General features: G+C 38.7%; 1 protein-coding gene across 3 annotated transcripts in view; it reads left to right on the top strand.

Moving 5' to 3' along the window:
• Window positions 1-22,125, top strand: part of vps13a (vacuolar protein sorting 13 homolog A) — a 410,927-nt gene that overhangs the window by 176,649 nt on the left and 212,153 nt on the right. For all 3 annotated transcript variants that reach the window (XM_060837965.1, XM_060837981.1, XM_060837974.1), the window contains exons 31-36: window positions 7,142-7,245; window positions 7,537-7,704; window positions 7,877-8,172; window positions 15,898-16,045; window positions 16,746-16,875; window positions 20,966-21,090. In XM_060837965.1, coding sequence (XP_060693948.1) covers window positions 7,142-7,245; window positions 7,537-7,704; window positions 7,877-8,172; window positions 15,898-16,045; window positions 16,746-16,875; window positions 20,966-21,090 — 971 coding nt within the window. The remainder of the gene's footprint in view (window positions 1-7,141; window positions 7,246-7,536; window positions 7,705-7,876; window positions 8,173-15,897; window positions 16,046-16,745; window positions 16,876-20,965; window positions 21,091-22,125) is intronic.

The following is a 22,125-nucleotide window of genomic DNA, read 5'->3' on the forward strand; positions in this document are numbered from 1 at the left end:
TTGAATAAGTGGTTACATTGGTAGTTTTCCAATTGTCTTTGACATTCTGATAATGCTTAAAATTTGGGAAGATCACTACCTGCGCATTTGCTGTCTTTGCAGCTACTTCTTTTAATATCCTAGGATGTATTCCATCAGGTCCAGAGAACTTCCTGGTTTCTAGCCCCATTTGTTTCCCAAGTAATTTTCCTCTAGTGATATTTATTGTATTTAGACCATAAGATGTAAGAGTAGAATTAGACTATTCAGCCCTTCGAGTCTGCTATGCCATTTGAGAACATATTTCTCAATACTGTTTTCCTCCCTTCTCCCCTTCATCTTTGATCCCCAGACTAATCAAGAACTTAACTATCTCTGTCTTAAATACACACAATGACTTGGCCTTCACAGCTTTCTGTGGCAATGAGTTCCACAAATCCACCATCCTCTGACTGAAGAAATTCCTCCTTTTCTCAGTTTTAAGGGTCATCGCCTCACTCAAACTATGTGCGCTTGGGTCCAAGTCTCTCTCACTACTGGAAACATCTTCACCATGTCCACTCTATCCAGGCCTTTCGGTATTCTGTAAGTTTCAGTGAGACCCCACTCATCCTTTTAAGCTCCCAACAAGTACGGACCCAGAGTCCTCAACAACTCATCATGTGATCCTTCATCTCGAGAATCATTCTTTTAGACCTCCTCTGCACCACCTGTATGTCCTCCTTTAGATACAGGAGCCAGAACAGCAGCTAATGAATTTGAAAGACCCTGTACAGACAACAAGCAAAACTAATGTCATTTACAAAATACAGTGCAAGGATCGCAACAAACACTACATTGGACAAACAAGCAAAAAACTAGCCACTAGGATACATGAACATCAACAAGCCACAAAACGACATGACCCTCTCTCACTAGTATCCTTCCATACAGATAAGGAAGGACACCACTTCGACTGGGATAACACATCCATCCTAGGGCAAGCCAAACAGAGACACACACGAGAATTTCTAGAAGCATGGCATTCCAATCGGAACTCTATCAACAAACATATCGAGTTAGACCCCATCTACCACCCCTGAGAAAAAGAACAGGAAATGACATCACCACAGGAGTGGCATCACCAACCCAAAGAAACCCAAATATATAAATTGAAAGCAGGAATCAACATTTCTGCCATTTTTCTAGCTTCAAATTATTATTTCCCAGCCTCAATCTCTAAAAGACCTGTTCACTGTTGTTCTTCTCTTCCATTTTATATATTTAAAAAAGTTATTGTGCTTTGTTATATACAATTTTTCCCTCAGTTTATTTTTTCCCTCTTTAGTAAATTTTGATCATCTTTTGTTGACTCTTAAAACTTGCCCAATTCCCTGATTTGCCACTAATCTTCAGCACATTCCATGATTTCTTTTTCAAGTTGATACTATTCTTAACTGGTTAACGATGATTGGTTTATCCCTCTCATGGAATCTTTTGTTCTCATTAGGACATACTGTTGCTTTGTGTCTTTTTTTAAATAGAAGTCTGCCACTGTTCCTTAACTATTTTTACTGCTAAACTCTTTTTTTCACTTGGTTCCAGCTAATTCTATATTCATTTCCATGTATTTAGCCCTTATTTAAATTCAGTACACTTGTGACCAACCTACATTATGCACCCTCAAACAGATGCTAAATTGTACCATGGTATAGCTGCTGTTCCTTCAGGAATCTTTCATTCTGACAAAATTTATTAGACCAGTTTCTTTGCACATTATGGGCGGCACGGTGGCACAGTGGTTAGCACTGCTGCCTCACAGCACCTGAGACCCGGGTTCAATTCCCGACTCGGGCGACTGACTGTGTGGAGTTTGCACGTTCTCCCCGTGTCTGTGTGGGTTTTCTCCGGGTGCTCCGGTTTCCTCCCACAGTCCAAAGATGTGTGGGCCAGGTGAATTGGCCATGCTAAATTGCCCATAGTGTTAGGTAATGGGTAAATGTAGGGGTATGGGTGGGTTGTGCTTCGGCGGGTCGGTGTGGACTTGTTGGGCCGAAGGGCCTGTTTCCACACTGTAAGTAGTCTAATTATCAGATGCAAAATAACCTGATTCCTACAGACAACACATTGTTCTAGGAAGCTATTCTGAATGCTCTTTGATTACTGCATTGTGACTACCTCTGCCAATTTGATTTTTCCCAATATATACGAAGATTAAAGCCATCAAAGATTAATGTGCTGCCTTTTATTTACATAGCCTTGTTATCTTCTGGGTTTTTGTCCTCTGTGTCCTATAGAACAGCTACTGTTATTTGGGGGCGGCTTTACAAGTGTTGTCTTTCCCTTGATTCTACATCCAAGATAATTTCTTACTAATATACTAATTCCATCTCATGTTTTAAAAAATGGTCACGCTACTAGCCTTTCCTTACTACTTGTGCTTTTGGAAGGTCACATACCCCAACTTTGATCTTTTCATAACCATTTTCATAATGGCTATAAGATCATTACTGTTAACTTATGTTTGTGCCACTAATTAATCTATGTTTTTCCAAATACTATGCGCATTGTAATCTAAATCCCATTAATTTTGCCTTATTACGTTGTTCCCCCTTTGTCCCTATGTTGCTTTTTTTAATGTGCATAAACTCTGCTCCTTTCTGTTCCATTTTGGGTATGACTGTCAAAATAGTTGCCCTGCAATGGTGCCAAATTCTTTTGATTTGCAAGTCTAAAGTTTCTGCCAAACCTCTTATATCCCAGCCCCAGTTAGATTAAAGCCCTGACAATAGTTCTAGCTATTCAATTTGCCAGTTCATTGGTCCCAGTACAGTTAAAGTGAAGGCTGTCCAAATGGAACAGCTACCTCCTAATTGAGTACTGATGGAAGTGCCCCATGAACCGAAACCCATTCCTTCTACTCCAACCTTTCAGCCACATATTTAATTCCTTTACATGCATGATGCCCATTCAGCCATGGTTCAGGTAGTAATCCTGTCAGTATTACCTTGGAGGTTCTGCATTTTAGTTTAGTTCCTCACTGTTCAGAATCTTTCAGCAGACCCTTGTCATTAGTATTAAAATGAATGACAACAACCTAAAGTCTACCTTTCCACTCCAAGATGTGCAGGAGCCAGTGCTGGACTGGGGTGGGCAAAGTTGAAATCACACAACACCAAGTTATAGTCCAACAAGTTTATTGATTCAAAAGTGGAATTTACAAAATATTACATGTATTGACTGCCTGAAGATTGTGCATTTTTTGAGCGAAATGGAATGTATCTGCAAATATAAATTCACACTATAGACATATATTTCAACCCACCATCAGACTAACCATGGACTACTCTTTAGTATCTGTCTCATTCTTGGACACATGCATCTCCATCAAGGATGGGCACTTCAGTACCTCACTCTACCGCAAATTCACAGATAAGCTCACAATGCTCACTTCCCTAGTTTCCACCTAAACATATTAAAACAGCCATCCCCCACAGACAAGCCCAATGCATACACAGGACCTTTTCAGATGAGGAGGAACATGACAGACACCTGAAGGTGCTCAAGGATGCCCTCATAAGAACAGGGTACAATGCTCAACTCAACGATTGACGGTTCCAACGTCCCGCAGTGAGAAACCATGATGACCTCCTCAGGACACTGACACTGGTTATAACTGATAGTGTACCCTTGGTTGTCCAGTACTTCCCGGACACCAAAAAACTATGCCATGTTCTGTGCAGCCTGCAACACATCAATGAGGATGAGCATCTCACCAAGATCTTCCTTGCGACTCCACTTCTTGCCTTTAAACAACGGCCAAATCTTAAACAGACGATTGTTTGCAGCAAACCGCCTAGCCTTCAGGACGCCATCGACCACAACACCGTACAACCCTGTTATGTCAACCACTGCAAGATATGTCAGAGTGGCGACATGGATACTACCATTACCTGTGGCGACACCACCCACCGTGTACTCAGCAGGTACTCATATGACTCGGCCAACATTCTCTATCTCTGCAGGTAAGGATGCCACGAGGCATGGTACATTGGCGAGACCAAGCAGATACTACGACAACAGATGAATGGTCACTGCTCAACAATAGCCAGGCAGGGATGTTCTCTGCAGATAAGGGAACACTTCAGCGTCAGGGATGTTTGGCCTTGGATCTTCAGGTGACCATCCTCCAAGGAAGACTTCGGGATAGGCGACAACGCAGAGTGGCTGAGCAGAGGCTGATAACCAAGTTTGGTACCCGTGAGAATGGCCCCAAAACGGGTTCCTGTGACACTACCGGTGACCCCACTATACTATACACTCGCTCTTACTCACATACATACATACTCTCACACTCGCACAGACCCCGTCTCTCATGCATGCACACACCCTCTCAAGGCTTATGCTCTGTCACACTTGCACACGCACTGTACCAAGCATGCAACGCTCTCTTATGGACACACTCACATTGACACAAATGTAAGTCTATGGGGTGAATTTGCATTTGCGGATATATTTTATTTTGCTCAAAAGACACAAAATCAGCAGGCAATTAATCCATATCATGTTTTATAAATCCTACTTTGGAAATAGAACCAGTTTGACTAAAAATTGGGATACAGACAGGCTCAAACCTCACACGTTTTGTTTTAAAACCTTGGGTTATTTTGAGAAGGAGACTTAAAAGAAGTGCTGGGGTTTACATATTAATGAACGGAAGCTTGCAATCCATTCTAAAAGATGAAAGCTTGAACAACAATCCAGTTTTATTCAATATATCATTTAAATTGCATGACACTGCAATCTTTTGCTAAAGATTCTGTCTCTTATGGTCTTAACCTTCACAATCACCTGATGAAGGAGCAGCGCTCTGAAAGTTAGTGTTTCCAAATAAACCCTTTGGACTATAACCTGGTGTTGTGTGATTTTTAACTGAATCCACTCCAAGTTCTTCATAAGCCTCAACGAGATATCTTTAACTTTGGGACCAAGCAGGAAATATAGCCTTCCAACTCAAGCTTATAGCTGCATTTATGGCTATATCCTTCAAAATTTCCTGCCACTACCCTATCTCTGTTAATACTTCTTTGTCTTCCATGAATGGTTCCCTGTTATGTGGTGTTGTGATCAGTTTGTCTCACTGCTATTTCTATGACTGTATGGTTTGAGGCTCCACAGAGCTGTCCCTCGAGTTCCTATGCTCAAACCAACGACAGTCACATTCTCCTGTCCTTCATCACAGACTAAGTTTGAACTCTTTAATTTAAAGGGTGTAACTGCGTCCTGGAACAAAGTGTCTCGATAACCTTCTCTCTCCCTGATGATGTACAATGTCTGCAGCTCAGACTCCAACTCCTCAATGCGGATCCTTAGTTGTTCACGCTGCAAACATTTGCTACACTTGGATCACCTTGGTGTTCAGCAGTTCCCACACGTTACAGCTGCAACATGCCATCTGATCTACTTTCTCCTTCATTTTTAATTAACTTATTAATTAAACTTGCTCTAATATCTCTGCTGTTTTTACACTTTATTATTTCCCATTTTTAATGCACTAATATCAGTCTTGTATCTAATTAGATATTTTTAAAAAGACAAAAACAAAATACTGAAGACCTGAAGAACGTACTTTCACTTTGAAGTCTATAAATGCTTTTTCATCCAGTTAACTCCTCAACTTTATTGAAAGTCTATGCTGGATTGGATTAATTTACTCTCTAAATGAGGTGCCAGTTTCAGCTGGTTCTTAATGAGGCTGTGCACTCAAGGCACCCTTTGAAAATAGGCCTGCTCAAAACTTGAAGCTACAAAATTTTTAAAACTTTTGATTTTTCTTGGAACCAATCTCAAATTACAGTCCAATTTAAAATCGCACAACTTGAAAATTTAACCATTTCCTTATTCAGCAAAGGCATGCACTTTCTCCAAGGATGATCTGGATTTACTTTAGTGTTATAATTTAGTTTGTAATCTAAGATATTTTTCTTTCCTTTTCCATTCCATTTTACTCTCAATAAATCGTTCTTTCCATCTCTTTACTTCTTTCCATCTCTTTACTTCTTTCCTTTATTTATCTCCATTTTATTTACCTGTGCTGATTCAACAATCTTTTCAGATAGTTTCTGCTGTTCCCTAAACCTAATTGGTTGTGAAGTAAACTTGATCTCCAGCTTTATAGAAGTCTTGGATGCCATTATTCTCTTGTCAGCTGCATTCAAACTTCAGCAAATTAGAATGCAAAAGAATCGTGCATCATAACGGCTAATAAATTACACATGCCATGTTTGAACAGTGGCTTTCTCAATCCTGTGCGCAGGTGTTGGCTGAGATTTGTGCACTAAAGCTTTACTTACACTTGAACTCAATCTTGTGTCTCGAGCTGCTACCGTTGAATAAATATGAATATTAATTAAATTATGGATTAAGATCAACTCGGTCAATTTTGGGAAGAGATTTATAATTTGTATGAAGTGTTAAACTGTGTGATCATTGGTCTGGAAAGTGATTCTGTATAAATTGAAGATTGCTCAGTAGAGCTTTGAAAAGAGATATATTTCCCAGTATTCTGGTCAACTGTTTTTTGCAGTCAGCTTTACCAAATACAGATAACTCTACAGTTGTTTCATAGCAAGTGAACATGGTAACAACTGTTAGCTAACAACTTCTCACCCCCTCTTGTTGCACTTCAAAATTTTTATAACATAGGGAAATGTGGTAAGACCATTCAGTTTGCCTGTGAATTATTTTTTAATTATTAAAGATTACAGAATTTGTTGAAACATTTAAAGATAGCCTTTTTCCAGAGTTTGTAACAAAACATTCCAAACAGAACATTTCTGAGTGAGATTTTGTTATAGGAAGATGAAAACAAATTGATTCCACAAAACTAGGGTGATTAGATGGTGCATCAGATTGCAAGGATGCACATATAATTCATTTTGTTCGTTCTTTTGAAGGGACAACTGTAATGGGAATTTGGAAGATGAATCATTTGAAATGAAATTTGTTATTTTTTGATTTAAGATGGCAACGGTTAGAATTTAAATTTAAGCCCAGACAGAATAAAACAAATGGAGGACATAGCTGGTGTGTAGGATTGGGTTCTGGATGACTTGCAAATTTGTACCAATGCTTTTTGTGATTATTCTGTGTGTGTGAAATATCATTATTTATATTTGGATAGGTCTTGATGCTGAGGTGGCTTTGAGGAAGAATTTATCAGAAGTTACAGCAAAGCTGAAGGATATTGTAGTTTTGGATTCCAGTGAAGATGCAGTATACAAAAAGGTATTTCTGATGAATCAGTATTAAAACACAGTATCTTTCTATTCACCCTCTGCATTATTGGGGATAGCTGGAAGCTAGGTTACTATAGCTTCAATCTGTCATTAATCATTGATTATCATCTCTACCATAAAATGGTATGAGAAAACTGTACCTGTGTACACATTGGCTTTGTACAAGTATAGCAGTAATATCTTCCTTAATTGACATAAAATTTAACAGGTTTTATTTGCTTGTTTTTGCAATTTTTAAAAATAGCCTGGTGTTTCATTAAGGTTTCTTTTTATTTCAAAGGCTGTTTCCATTGCTGGAAAAGAGGTCTTCAACTTCAAAATAATCTCTCATGTAGATGCGACAGAAGGTTTAGCCTATTCTAATATGGATGTAGTTGATAGTTGTGTTCAATTGACAGTTGGCTGTATCCAAGTCATCTTTGTAAAGAAGTTTGTGTCATCAGTATTGGTGAGGAAATTTTAAATTTACTCATGAAGTGTGCAGAATTTGCATCATTCATGTGTTTAAAAATTTTTTATTTTCATTGTCAGCATACATTTTGCTTGAATTACTGTGGATTTTTTTTTTCAATACAGTGCACCTAGCTTCTGTTTATAACAACAGCGTCTCACTTTTTCAGGCATTCTTAAACATTTTCCAAGCTGCCAGAGAAGCTGTCACAGAGGCAACTGTCCAAGCAGCATCTGGCGTGAAGGATCTTGCAGAACGGAGCACTAGAATGCAACTTGACATTCACATCAATGCACCCGTTGTTGTTGTACCTCAATCTCCTGTGTCAAAAAATGTTGTTGTTGCAGACTTTGGTTTTGTCATTATTCAGAACAGTTTCTCATTGGTAAAACAAAAAGGTTCCACTAATCTCCCACCTGTAATTGACTCCATGAAAATTTCGTTACGTGAGCTTAAACTGTACAGGTATGGAAATTCTATAGAATTTTTATAAAGTAATACAACACTATATATTATGAACACTTGACTGCTTCCTAATGTTTGAATGGGTCATATTTTGAATCTTTATAGTCCATTTATAAAATAAAGGTCATGTTTATGTTTACTGCATCCAAATCCTAACTAATACCTAAGCTGTATCACAGTCTTTACAGATGGGCAACATTTATGTAAAGTTTCATTTTAGCCTGAAAAATAATTTTGATGAGCTTCTACTGGAATCTATTCTAGATTTGTGAATGCTGGCTTGATGTTAACTTGAAAACTTGATTCATAGCCAAGATTACTTCTACGGGGTCATGATAATAAAGTAGTAATAAAGTTGCTTGAATATTGTGAGTAATGATTAAATTTGTAATATTAGTAAATGATTCAGAAATAAATATCTACTACACTGTAGTTGTGGGTATGTTCAATGAGCCTGGGAAGTTGATTTGCAGACCTTTCGTCTCCTGTCAAGGTGACATCCTCAGTGCTTTGGATCTGCCTGTGAAATGCTGCAGTACTGTCTCTTCTGGAAATTATTTGGTTCCGTTCCTGCTGGTTCCGGTTGTTCGTTGTAATGACTGGTATGTTGGGTTTTGATCTATGTGCTTGTTGATGGAGTCAGTGGATGAGTTCCATACTTTTAGGAATTCTTTGGCTGCCCTCTGTTACCTTATCCTATAGTCGTGTTGTCCCAGTTGAATTTGTGATCATTGGTCATCTGTGTGTATGGCTACTCTGGACAGCTGGTCTAAACACTAGCATTTACTGGCTAGTTGGTGTTCGTCGATGTGGATTGCTTGCCTGCCTGTTTATCCTATATAGTGTTTTGTGCAGTTTTTTCATGGAATCTTGTAAATTATGTTAGTTTTGCACATGATGGATATAGGGTCTTTTGTTCTGGCGAATTGTCTGAGCATGGTTAGTGGTTTATGGGCTGACATGAATCTGAGTGGTCGGAGAAGCCTGGCTGTTCCGAAACATTTTTTATATAAGGCAGTGTGGCTAGTGTATTGGGTCATGGCATGTCCTCGTCATACTTTGCTAGGCATCTGCGGATGAAGTTGTGGGGAATCTGTTCTTGGTGAAGACTCTGTAGAGGTGGTGTTCTTCCCTTTGTAGGTCAGGAGTACTGCAGTGTATTGTAGCCCTTTTGAACAGGGTCCTAATGCAGCTTCTCTTGTGTATTCAGGTAGTTGCTTATGTAGTTCAGGATCTGGTCCATGTGTGTGGCTTTTCTGTCCACTCTTGTACTGGATTCACTGTTCTGTGTTCTTTCTACAATCCCATCCAGGAATGGGAGTTAGTTATTGGTCTCCTCCTCCTCTCGTAAATTTGATCCCTGTGAGCATGGTGTTGATAATCCAACGTGTGTTCTCGATCATTGTTCTCTTAATAACTACAAAAGTGTTGTCCATGTATCTGAATCAGATTTTGAGTTGTATTTGTGGTAGGGCTGTTTGTTCCAATCTTTGCAACACTGTTTCTGTTATGAGCTCGGAGATGGCTGAGCCCATAGACGTCCCATTGATCTGTTCATATATTTGCTTGTTGAAGTGAAGTGTGTCATCAAGCACAGGTCTAGTACTTTGCGTATGCAGGCCTTGTTGAGAGATTCCCTGTTATTTTTAGATTAGATTAGATTAGATTACTTACAGTGTGGAAACTGTTCTCTCTTCTGCTTGTTGAGGAGGTTGGCTGTTGTGTCTCTGGCTAGAGTTTTGTCAGTTGAAGTGAACAGTGCCATTACATCAAATGAGACCATTGCATCAAATGAGACCATTGCTATGTTTGTTTTTGATGTATAGAAATTCCTGTGATGATTGTATGGAGTGTTTGGATCTGCTGATAAGATGTTTCAGTTTATGTGATGGAGTCCTGGAAGTGCCGCAATGGGTCTAGGTGGTATGTCTGGTTTGTGTACTTTGGGTAGTTTTGTAAAATCTTGGGGTGTTGTTGCTTTTTGGTTTCATCCTTTGTAGGTCAATCCTGGTTATTAGTCTTTTTTTTGTAGGTTTTTTTTGTGTGTTCATTAGCGTATTAGTTAGCTGCAGCATGGGGTCAAACTCCCTCTGTAGGTAGGTGTCGGTATCTGCAAGTGGTTTCTCTGCTTTCTGAATATGTGTGGTCTTGTTCAGAATGACTGTCATTCTGCCTTTATCCAGTAGTACTATGGTTATGTTTTTTGTAGTTTTTGAGTGTTTTTAGGGCTTCTGTCTCTTTGGTGTTGAGGTTGTTCATTTGTCTTTTCTTTGCTAGTGAGGGTATGTTGGTTTGTCTGACTGTTTGCGGTGTCTCTTTGTTTAGTCAGTTACTTCTGAGTGTACATTGTATTGCAGCTAAGAAGTCTGTTGTTTTTGCATTCCTGTGGTTATACTTGAGTCCCTTGGCTAGTACCGCTTTTTCTGTGTCTGTAAGGTTTCTGTTGGAGAGGTTTCTTATCCAGGTGTCTGTGTGTTGTCTTCTCTGCTGTTGGCTAGCGTACTCATTTTGTATTGTAGTGCCATTCTCTTTCTATATGTGGTTCTGTTCTGTCCTATGGTGATGGCCTGTTTGATTGTCACAGTCCACTTCTGATTGATTTTGAAATTAACGATTTTTGCTGCACAGTTTCTTGTCTGTACCTATGTAATCTGTTATGTGCATCTGTAACCATAACCTGGATCATCCCAAAACCAATTTGTCGTGACTGTTTCTCTGGCTTGTGGGTTGTTGATGTGAGTTGTTGATCTGACATAGGGTGGTAATATTTGATTCCTTTGACATCCATGTAAGAATTGCAGTTGTTCATAGGTAGTGCTTAAGCGTTTGGTACAGGATTCCTATTTCCTTGCATGTCTGAAAATCAACTTCCCAGCTTGGCGAACTTACCCAGAACTACAGCACCTGACACCCGAGCTATAAATCTTTACGTAAACATTGATCTAGTATGCTATTTTAAGCCTTCTCCAGTGATCAGTTTGAAGACAGGGAGGGCACTTAATTAGGCATGATAGTGGCACATGGGGACTCTGCTGTATTGTACCTCTGGGCTGATTTAAGCTCATGACAGAAAGCTGCCTGGGGCCACATCCGACTGGTGCTGTTATTATCCCAGTATGGGTGGGCCTCTCAATGCACTGGGAGCATGACAAGCAAACTGACATCACATGAACATATAATAAAGAAGCTTGCTCAGTCATTCAGTAAGAACATGGCTGATCAGTTGTATTATGAATTCCAGATTCCCATCAAAATGTTATTGTGAAATCCAATCTTCTCCCTTTTTCAGTCCGAAAGTAAAATTTTAATCATGTGGTCACTGCTACCTAGGGATGGTTAACTTTGAAGTCATCAATTAATCTGTCACAATACCAAATCATCATAACCTGTTCTAAGAAGCTATCTTGAAATTATTCTGTGAATTCTTTATCCATGTTACTACTGCTGATTTTTTTCCAATTCATATATAAAGTCACCCATGTTTATTACAGTATCTGTATCAAAGCACCCAATATTTCTTCTTGTATATTTTGTTCCACAATTTGATTATTGTTAGGGGCCCATAAACCCCTCCCACTGTGACTTATTCTCCTTCTTCTCGACCCAAACTGATCACACATACAGAACCTCTAAGCCAAGGATGTGCCTAATTATTTCACAAATGCCATCCTTGATTAGCATTGCTATCCTTTCACCTTTACCTAGCTTCATATTTTTCTTGAATGTCGTATACCCCTTAATATTCAACACCCAAATCTTGTCATCCTGAATGTCTCCATCATGGCTTACAGTTTCTTTTTCTTTTTTTTTGCTTCAATGTGTGCAATTAATTTATTTACTTTGCTATGAACCTTTAATTGTGTGTTGTTGCTATCTTTGTGACATCTAGTCTTAATTGTTGATTATTTCTGAGGTTTTCTCTCTGCCATATTCTCATATTACTATTTCCCTCTTGTCCCTATTCTTAGATATACCATTGCTTTTTGTATAAGATGTTCGAGTAAAAAGTGAGGTCTGCAGATGCTGGAGATCAGAGCTGAAAATGTGTTGCTGGTTAAAGCACAGCAGGTTAGGCAGCATCCAAGGAACAGGAAATTCGACGTTTCGGGCCAGAGCCCTTTATCAGGAAAGGGCTGATGAAGGGCTCTGGCCCGAAACGTCGAATTTCCTGTTCCTTGGATGCTGCCTAACCTGCTGTGCTTTAACCAGCAACACATTTTCAGCTCGTTTTTGTATAAGATCCCTTGCTCCTTTCTAAACTCTCTTCACTTCTCTAGTTTTGCATCATACCTTTGTGATGATACATGGCTTTAGGAGGAGTATTTTGTCCAGGTTTTGTTTTAAAATAGAGGGGTTGAGACAAAGGCACAGAGCTGTCTCTTCTAAGCCAATAAAATAAACAGTTTGTGAGGTCTTTGTTATCTTTTTAAAGTTGCAACAATTGAAGCAGCATGACGGGGTAGGTGAAAGTGAGGACTGCAGATGCTGGAGATTAGAGGCAAGATTAGAGTGGTGCTGGAAATGCCCAACAGGTCAGGTAGCTTGACTCCTGCCCAAACGCCGATGAAGGGGTAGGGTCAGGCTTCCAAAGAGCCAGGATCTTATTTTAGATTTCAGTAACTGTTGAGATTTTGAAGCTGCTATACAGCTCTCCATGCTTCAGCAAAATACTTGAGCTGTATCTTTCTCACAGAATCTTCTCTTTGTTTGTTCTTCCTGGACTGGAGAAATGTTGCACATGAGACGATCTATTTTACTGAATTTGGGTCTGCCAAGGGTGTTTATGGGATGTTACTATCTTGGAACAGCTAATCAGTGGTAGTTTGTGGGCGGCACGGTGGCACCGTGGTTAGCACTGCTGCCTCACAGCGCCAGAGACCTGGGTTCAATTCCCGCCTCAGGCGACTCTCTGTGTAGAGTTTGCACATTCTCCCCGTGTCTGCGTGGGTTTCCTCTGGGTGCTCCGGTTTCCTCCCACAATCCAAAAATGTGCAGGTCAGATGAATTGGCCATGCTAAATTGCCCGTAGTATCAGGTGAAGGGGTAAATGTAGGAGAATGGGTCTGGGTGGGTTACGCTTCGGCGGGTCGGTGTGGACTTGTTGGGCCGAAGGGCCTGTTTCCACACTGTAGGGAATCTAATCTAATCATCAAACATATATGTTATCTTGTTAAGTATTCCAATTGATTTCCAGTTTTTATTTTAAGTTTATTCTTTTGTCTGTATTTTAATTATAGTCTCAGAACAAAGTGTGTTTTGCCTCAAGCCTGGTAGTTTAACCAATCAAATTGCACTTGGAATACAACACCTTACATTTCCCTTTTAAAAATAAAAAAAGTTGGGGTCTAGGGCTATCTTCTTACTATGTTTTGATGGGATTTGTTCTGTTCATAACACTTTGTCTGATATTCATTGAATATTATTCAATTTGCTATCAAGATCTGATCAAATTGGTAGTATCTGATAGATTCACCTTGTCGTTCTAAGTTTTTGTTTACATAATTGCAAATATTAGCCTAATTAATGTCATGGAGTTCCCTGCAGCCCTACCTCCAGTAAAGTAAAATGTAGAACTGTGGTTGCTGGAAATCTGAAACAAAAACAGAAATTGCTGGAGAGTTTCAGCGGGTCTGGCAGAGTCTGTGGAGAGAAAGTTTTGAGTTTAGTGACCTTTCCTCTGAAGTGAGGTCTGAAGAAGGGTCAGTAGATGCAAAAGGTGAGCTCTGCTTTCTCTCCATAGATGCTGCCAGACTTAAGAGTTTCGCCAGCAATTTGTATTTGGTCCGTTTCTCTAGTACCTGACTGAGGGAACCAGTCTTGGAAGATCTGCTGAAAGCCACGCTCTAGACCTTGTTGTGATTTTTTTTCCCTTCTCCTGCAGCCCACACCCTATTAAATCCTATCTGACATCATTTGCCTAGGGTCTGCATTATCCTGCAGTCCTGGTCTTTGAATGGATGTCATTCCTGGAGCACTGCTGCTGGCTTGATTTTCCAGGGAATCCTGGTGAGCAGGATATCCTCCCTGATATCATGACAGTGCCTTTTAGGAAGGCAGGTCAGTCACCTGTTATTTATATGATTTGCTTGTATTTGAGCAGGCCTGCCCCAAAGGAGGCATTGTAGATCTATTAAAAAAAAACACTTGCTGGAGAAACTCAGGACTGGCAGCATCCATGGAGAGAAAACCGTTAATATTACCTGTCCAGTGACCCTTCTAAAGGACTTTTACTTTCAAAACCTGATGGACTATAACCTGGTGTTGTGTGATTTTTAACTTTATCCACCCCAGTCCAACAGCAACACCTCTAAATCATGGACACAGTGGGACAAAGGGCAGCTTTATGTGCTGTAAAACCTCTGATTCTCTGACTTTATATCCTTCAAGAAATCATTTTTTGAAAAAAATAACAATTAGATCTTTATTGTCTGTATTCCCTATTCGTTCTCTAAATTTTTAACTTAACTTTAAATACGTGCAACTTCCATTTCTGCATGTAACTACTTCATCAATTCTCATCATATCATATTCTTAAAATTCTTTTAGTTCTTATGATCTATTTTGCAACTGTCAAAAACCGTTTTCATTATCAAAAAAACCTTCAAGCTTAGTCTTCAAATCGGTTTAAAGTTAGGAGTTTTGAGATTTGCCCCATGATGTCATTGATATGAATTGAGAATTATAGCTGAAAGGTTCAACTTTCACTGTCTTTGGGAAAAATACAAAATTTCTGCCACCTGCATATGGAACAAAAACTTCCTATTGGAACTCGAATAACTTGGCTCTAATTTTAATATTATGCTTACTACTTCTAATTTGTTGCATGTTGAAGCTGAACAAATTATACGGAATAGCTTATCTTGGTGGGAATCTTTATTACGAACAATAAGAGTCATTCATTCATTTAGGCATTGAGGAAGTTTTCAAGTTGATGGAACATTCAGCAGTGCACGAAGTCAAATTATTTAACAATATTGCTTTATCGTCTTGTGTAGCATTAGCTTAGTTATAAATTACAAGTAAACTAATCTTAAAATATTAGAGTAAATCAACAATATATAGGTCCTTCAACTAAATGAAAGCATCCAAGGTTATAAAAGAGTGCATGATATTAAGCCAAATAATGAAATATTAAGTCAAATGAGTAAGATCTTGCTCACGAGCAGAGTTTGGAGTGGGGAGCAATATTCAGTGGCTTCAGTCTTACCAATATTCTGCCTGTTAAATACTAGATTTTGAGTAAATAGTCTGATAATTTAGCAACAGTGAATTAGTCAAATGAAGTGTGAATGAGTGGAATTTGGATTTTGCAGCAAAATGAGAAAACTAATGCTGTTTCTTTGGGTGATGCTCCCAAGTGGTAGCATATGCATGGGAAATAGAAGTGGGCAGATTCTTTGGAACACTAAAGGTGATAATGTGGGAGCAAAATGTCAAGCAATTTCAAGTGATTCTTCAGTTATGATTAAACAGGATGGAATCACACTAAGTTATCTTTTGTTAGTTTTTAGAAGGCCAAGTCACTTTCACTTACATCTATTAAATACAAAGTAGATTTGTGGAATTTTTATGCTATTGTATGAAAGGCTAATAATGTTTTCTAATGTCTAGTTAATGAGCCAAGATTTTTGTTACCAACATTTTATGTTTCATATATTCTCTTCACAAAAAATGATTGCATAACATAATTGACTTTTGAAATCAAATACTTTTTAATTTCACCAGGACAATATTTGAGAATGATGCTTTTCGGTCTGAAATCTCTTTGCTTCAACCTGTTAATCTGGAAGTTGTTGTTGAACGCAATTTGGCTGCTGCTTGGTACCATGAGGTTCCTGATATTAAAATTCTTGGAACCCTAAAACCTCTGCATGTAAGTGCATCTTTTCAAAATTTATGTTTTGAATTAGATTTCCTAATAATAGAAAACAGATATAAATTACCCAAATTAGGTTTCAAACTGTTACCAAACTCTCAACCCCTTAAGTACTCAATACAATTATTTTGTTTTCTTCTTAGTTCCTGTTCCCATTCCTTTACATGAGCATTTTGAATGCTTTTCTGGTTCTAACTAAGATTTACTAAACTGTTTTTCTGTACAACTTCCAATAGAACATATTTTGTTATGTAATGCAAAATGTAACTGTTGCTACAATTGAATGACTTTCTTAAAGATATAAACAAGTATTTGGAAAGCAACTGATGTGTAGAGATTTTATGAGGAATTTCATTTAAAATTTATTTAAAATTGGCTTGTGATCATATGACACGGATATTTGTATTAAACTCACTACGTATACTGTGACTGAAGTAGTTGTTGAATATATTTTTTAAAAAACTGGAAGTCCTTGGGTGTCAGTGTACCAATTTAATCCTAAATTTGTAACATGAATAAGGAAACATTTGCCATTCTTGCCTATTCTTCAAATTTTATCTATTTGATTTAGATATATTTTTGCTGCCAAAGCAGGCATATACATAAATTGTGCCTCTCGGCTGTTCATAGACATGATGTTGATTAATGCTTTTTAAAAGTATTATTCTTCATTTGTATTGATTTGATGTTTTGATAGGCTACACTCAGCCAAGATGATCTGATCATCATATTGAAGTCTCTGAATGAAAATTTGGGTGATAATTCTGTTGAAGTTGTACCTGCACAAGCTCAGAGGAATAGTTCAAGTCCTTCTCCAAGTTCTGCAGGTTTGCATTCTTTTTGCATCGATATTGAAATTATTAATTTTACATCTCATGTTGAATAAAATTATCCCTCATCTCATGTGTTCCTTATTCGACTTGCAGCCAAAGCAGTTGATACCTTTTCAAAGTCATTGACAAAATATGATTATCCAGCTTTTAAACAATGTCAGTTTTCCACCTCTCTCCAGTTCCTACCTAATTGTCCATGGCATTCTATGATGTCCCAGTTAAGCTTAATGGAAGCTTGAGGGGCAGCACAGTCTTCAGATTAAAGATGATTCAGCTTTCAGGATTCTACATTGAGTTCAACAATTTTTGGTCACCACTTCTGCAACTGCCCCTCTATTTTGTTTTATTTATCTTCCCCTTTTGATTTTGGTTTACAAATGACAGCTGTTCATGATTCTGTCATTCACACCTCTTGAGATTTTTAGCCAGTCACAACTTCTTTCTTTTGCCTTAAACCATCAACACTTGACCATTTAAACTCTTCTGCTTTCATCCTGTATGTAACCCTTTTGTTTTAACTTTTTTTTATCTCCTGAAAACATCTGTAATTTTCATAGTTGTGCTGAGTATTTTCAGTGCTTTCTATCTTTTATTCACTTTGTGTCTTTCTTAACATTAATTCACTCACCTGAATTCATTCTTGCCTTCACTTACTTCTTTCCAAATTTTTACTTCCTGGCTTTTGAAATTATGCACTGTTGGCCACATTGTTCCTGAAGATCACAAATCTTCATTGGCCTCTGCACTGTTAGCTTTTGCAGCTACCAGCTTGTAGAGAAAATTATTATTGAAGCTGAAGGACACAGGGAAAAAGTATCTAATGCACCACTTAAATAAGATTTGGCTCAATGAGCTAAGTGATGCATAATTTGGAAAACCAGTTTAAAATTGAAGTGTAGCAAGGGATTGATATTTTTGAAAGTTCTGAATTTTCACTTATTCGAAAATTAATAACCCCTCTGTTTCAGTAATGCCTGTCAAAGAAGAGAGGCCTCAGTCGGCTGTGCGTATTTCAACCTCATACTGCATATTGGATTCTTGAGGCAGAATTTTAATTAGACAATGGGAATCTTGCCCATCAGCTGGAAAGCCATAGAGAACATTCTACATACCTTTGGGAAGACTTACCATTAAGTGGCCAATTTGAAAGCGTTTTCTGGGATCAGTAAGTTGGGTGTAAATGCCTCTACCTCTACCTGCTCACTTGCCCTTCTCATTGTCCTCAAGAGTTTCAGGTCTTTAAGGCTGAGAGCATCATAGGCAGCAACATCACCATGGGAATGGTAGATAGTAAACACCCAGGCTACATGCGCGTGCAAGTGGTCAGGACCCATGGGAGGGGCTCACTAATGCTGTAGGAATGAGGAAGTAAGGACATAGTAGTTCACTGCAGGTCGCATGCCCTTGATCAAGCCTCTGAAACAGGCAACAGGCTTTCTGTTTACGGTTGCCTTGTCTGTTGTTGGTTGAGGACCAGTGATGGTGGGATGAGATTCTCAAATGTGAATTAATTCCAGCTTGAGGGTTGTAGTTCGCTTAGGGCAAGATGGTTGACTGTGAAGATGGCTGACCATTAGCAGTAGAATACTGAGCAATGTTGAAGGGAATCTTGGAGTGTATGGCAACTGATCCTTGAAAGAATACAATATTATGTAATTTTACTCCAGCTTTTTCTGTTATTGTGTAATAAAGCATTGCCAAAGCACTGCAGGACTCATGCAACATCCTGGCATGGATTAATGAGTGACAGGTAGAATTGTGCCACTTAAGTGTGATGTAATGATGATTCATTGCAAAATGATTAATCTTGTGATGATCAACAAAATCATCAGCATTGCTCTGATACATTGATTTCACGACTGACTAGAAACGTGTGGACCAATTATATCAAGAATATAAATATAGGAGAAGGCTAAATAGTGAACTGCTTTGTGATGTGTTATTTGAATATTCCTCATTTGCTTATGTGTATGTAGAAACCATCTCAATGAAGGTAGTTGATAGTACACTTCACTACATAGTTCACCACCAGTATGGTAGTCTTGTGGCACAGTGGTCGATAATGCACAGTGATTGGGTCATATTCATTCTTGTGAGTCACGAGCTCCAAGTTGGGTAGCACTCCAGAGATTAATATCCATGGATGTTGAATCATAATGTGGCCAAACAGGTGAAATGGCAAACAGCAAAATTCTCTTGATATGCCAATGGCAGGCGAATCTTCTGGCAACAATGCATGATGTGGAATGTAGGTCCTTCTGACAATGGACTTGTGACCTATTGTAGAAAAACTAGTTATGACAACAGACATAAGCATGTTCATGGTCTATCTTATGCATCATTAGACTTGGGAAGTCTAAGTCATAGAATATAGAACAGTACAGTGCAGAACAGGCCCTTCGGCCCTCGATGTTCCACCGACCTCTGAATTATTCTCAGCTCGTTCCCCTACACTATCCCATCATCATCCATGTGCTTATCCAAGGATTGTTTAAATCTCCCTAATGTGGCTGAGTTAACTATATTGGCAGGTAGGGCATTCCACACCCTTACCACTCTCTGAGTAAAGAACCTACCTCTGACATCTGTCTTAAATCTATCACCCCTCAATTTGTAGTTATGCCCCCTCATACAAGCTGGCGTCATCACCATTGCATTGTGACTACAGTGCATGCTGTATGTGTAACAGAAATACCAAGCTTAGAATGAAGTCTCATAACATCAAATACCAGGAGATACAATAGCAGTAAAATTGTGGGAACACAACCATCACTAGAATTCCCTCCAAGTAACATACTGACTGAACTTAAATATTTGTCTCCATTCTGTAATCATTGCAGAGACAAGCCAAGGAATATCTCTACCTAACAAACTGTAGGAACACCATTCATTTTCCTGTGTCACTCGTATCCTGTGAGTAATTGAGAAAAGTGGACAGTGAAATCCTCATCAGGAATAATAGTGAATTTTTTGGCATGTAAGGTGCAATCTTCCCCTTCCAATAAATGGAAGGGAACAATGATGGGAGGGCAGATATTGGGCAAGTTGGAGTCAGGGTAATGCTGAACCCCTTTCCTGCATCAGAGCAGTTATGTTCTCGGCAAGAAGGCTCAAGTTGGGCTTAGCCACTGATTAAGTCCTTTAGTAGTCTATTAACAACTAGTTAAGCGTCTCATTTCTCTTGGTATACAATTACTTCTGCTCCAGGAGTGATACAAAGTGTTGATCCACTTGACCGATAAATCAGGGTGGACAACTGTCAGTTTGGGATGGGGTGTTCAGATTTCTCTTAATTTGTATTAGTTTATGTAAGGCAAAGAGACTAGACCTTGTGCTGGGGGCTGCCCTCTGTTAGCCACACCATTCTTCACTTCTACACCACTGCCTTCCTTTCCCTGAGACCCAAAACTCCCTGTACACAAAATCTACTTTTTTCATTAGTGATTCATCATCCAGGGGTCTGAGCACTAGTGTCCTGGCAGCAGACCCAGTAGTGACTACTTCTGACTTCCTGAATGATTGGAGACTCCAAACAAGCTCAGTGTTGCAATTCAAGCAGAAAGCTTGCGAGCAGACATTCAATTATCTGAGAAGAACTAGTGCACTTTCTAATCCTGTTCGAATGCTAGCTTCTCTGCAGAAAACTCTCCCACTTTAGGACTTCATCTGAAAGCTGGAAATTGCTGTCTTTTGATCTCTTACATCTTGTACCCTAACACAGCATGTCCTTTTAGGTTCCAATTCCTGATTAAACAAATTTAAATTCTATCAGCTGCAGTAGGATTTGAACCTAATCAATAGAATTATACTTGGTCTCTAGATTATTAGTCCAGTGACATTACCACCACATCACCAATTCCTCTTCTTCACAGCTATAGCAATGATAACAGGGTTTCTTCATGGAGGACATTATGCAATGAGTGAATTTTTAGACCAAATTGGTTGCTTTGTGCCATTTTACTTTCTCATTGATACCATTTGTTGACTGCTGCAAGAAAATGATGAAATAAAATCTGTGGAGAAAGATCTTTGCATAAATATTAAGATCATTTCAATACTAAAAATATTTCTTTTTCTTCTTTAGGAAGAACTGTGGTAACAGCAGCTGTTGTAGAAACACACAAACCTCTCAGAGTTAAAACAACACTGAAGTTGGATTTTAAATTAGATGAACTTTCATTGATACTGTACAGTCAGTCCTTGAACCCGGTACAACAGTTTTCTTAAATTATCTGCTGGAAAAATGTTGTTTTTCTTTAACAAAATGCCATTTTTCAATTTCTATTTTTTTGCTTCTTCAAAATCACTGTTTACAGTAAGCCAGTGTTTGAAACTGAGTTTGCGCACACCAGGTTATCACAAGCAGCAATGTGATGAGGATCAGCTAGTTTGTTTTTCGGGTGTTTGAGGGATGACTGTTATCCAACGTACCAGGGATAAGTTTGTTTTCGTTCTTCAAAATAATGCCAAGAGATAATTTCCGTGCACGTGATGTTTCCTCCTGTTTCAAGTGAAGTATGTTACCTATAACATGGCAGCACTCCCTCAGTATTGCAGTGGAATTTTGACCTTGATTTTTGTGTTGAAGTCCTGGAGTGGAATTTGAACCCACAGAGCCTTTTGAGTCAGAGGTAAAAGTACAGTCAATTGAGCTTAGCTGCCACAGTGAGTCATGTTTGATGGAATAGTTTTGGAATGTACAATCAAGCATAGAAATATGTGATTGAAGTTAAATTTGGAAGTAGATTGCACCTGTGGATTGGAATTAAAAGTTTGATGATTAACAGTAATTAAATAGTGAGTGGTCTGAAAAGAAAAAGGTGCGGATACAGAGTATGCACATTCCCATTAATGGTGAAAGGAAGGTATCCAAATCTGAAGCTCCTTGGATGTTTGGCCTCATTTACTTGTTTGATGTTAGAGCTAGCGTTAACTTCTCGAATAAGAGTTGTTAATATATACTTTGGGATTCTTACAGCTGCACGTGCTATAAGATTGGCCTTATTGGCAATCTTGTAATCCAGATCGGAGCCAGTTGCTCATCAACTAGTCTAATGCTGAAACTGGGTACATCATAGCTGACCTGCAGGATCAATGGCTACCCTATCCATTATAGTGTGCACACTCAAAATTTGGTTAAGGGCTTCCATTCTTTGACCTGAAAACTGCCCAGTTAACCTAAGTCTTACAGAGGTTTAGAAAATCACAAGGAGCATTGATAGCGTGGATAACTAAGACCTTTTC

This window comes from Hemiscyllium ocellatum, chromosome 2, assembly GCF_020745735.1.
Source record: "Hemiscyllium ocellatum isolate sHemOce1 chromosome 2, sHemOce1.pat.X.cur, whole genome shotgun sequence".
NCBI classification, from domain to species: domain Eukaryota; kingdom Metazoa; phylum Chordata; class Chondrichthyes; order Orectolobiformes; family Hemiscylliidae; genus Hemiscyllium; species Hemiscyllium ocellatum.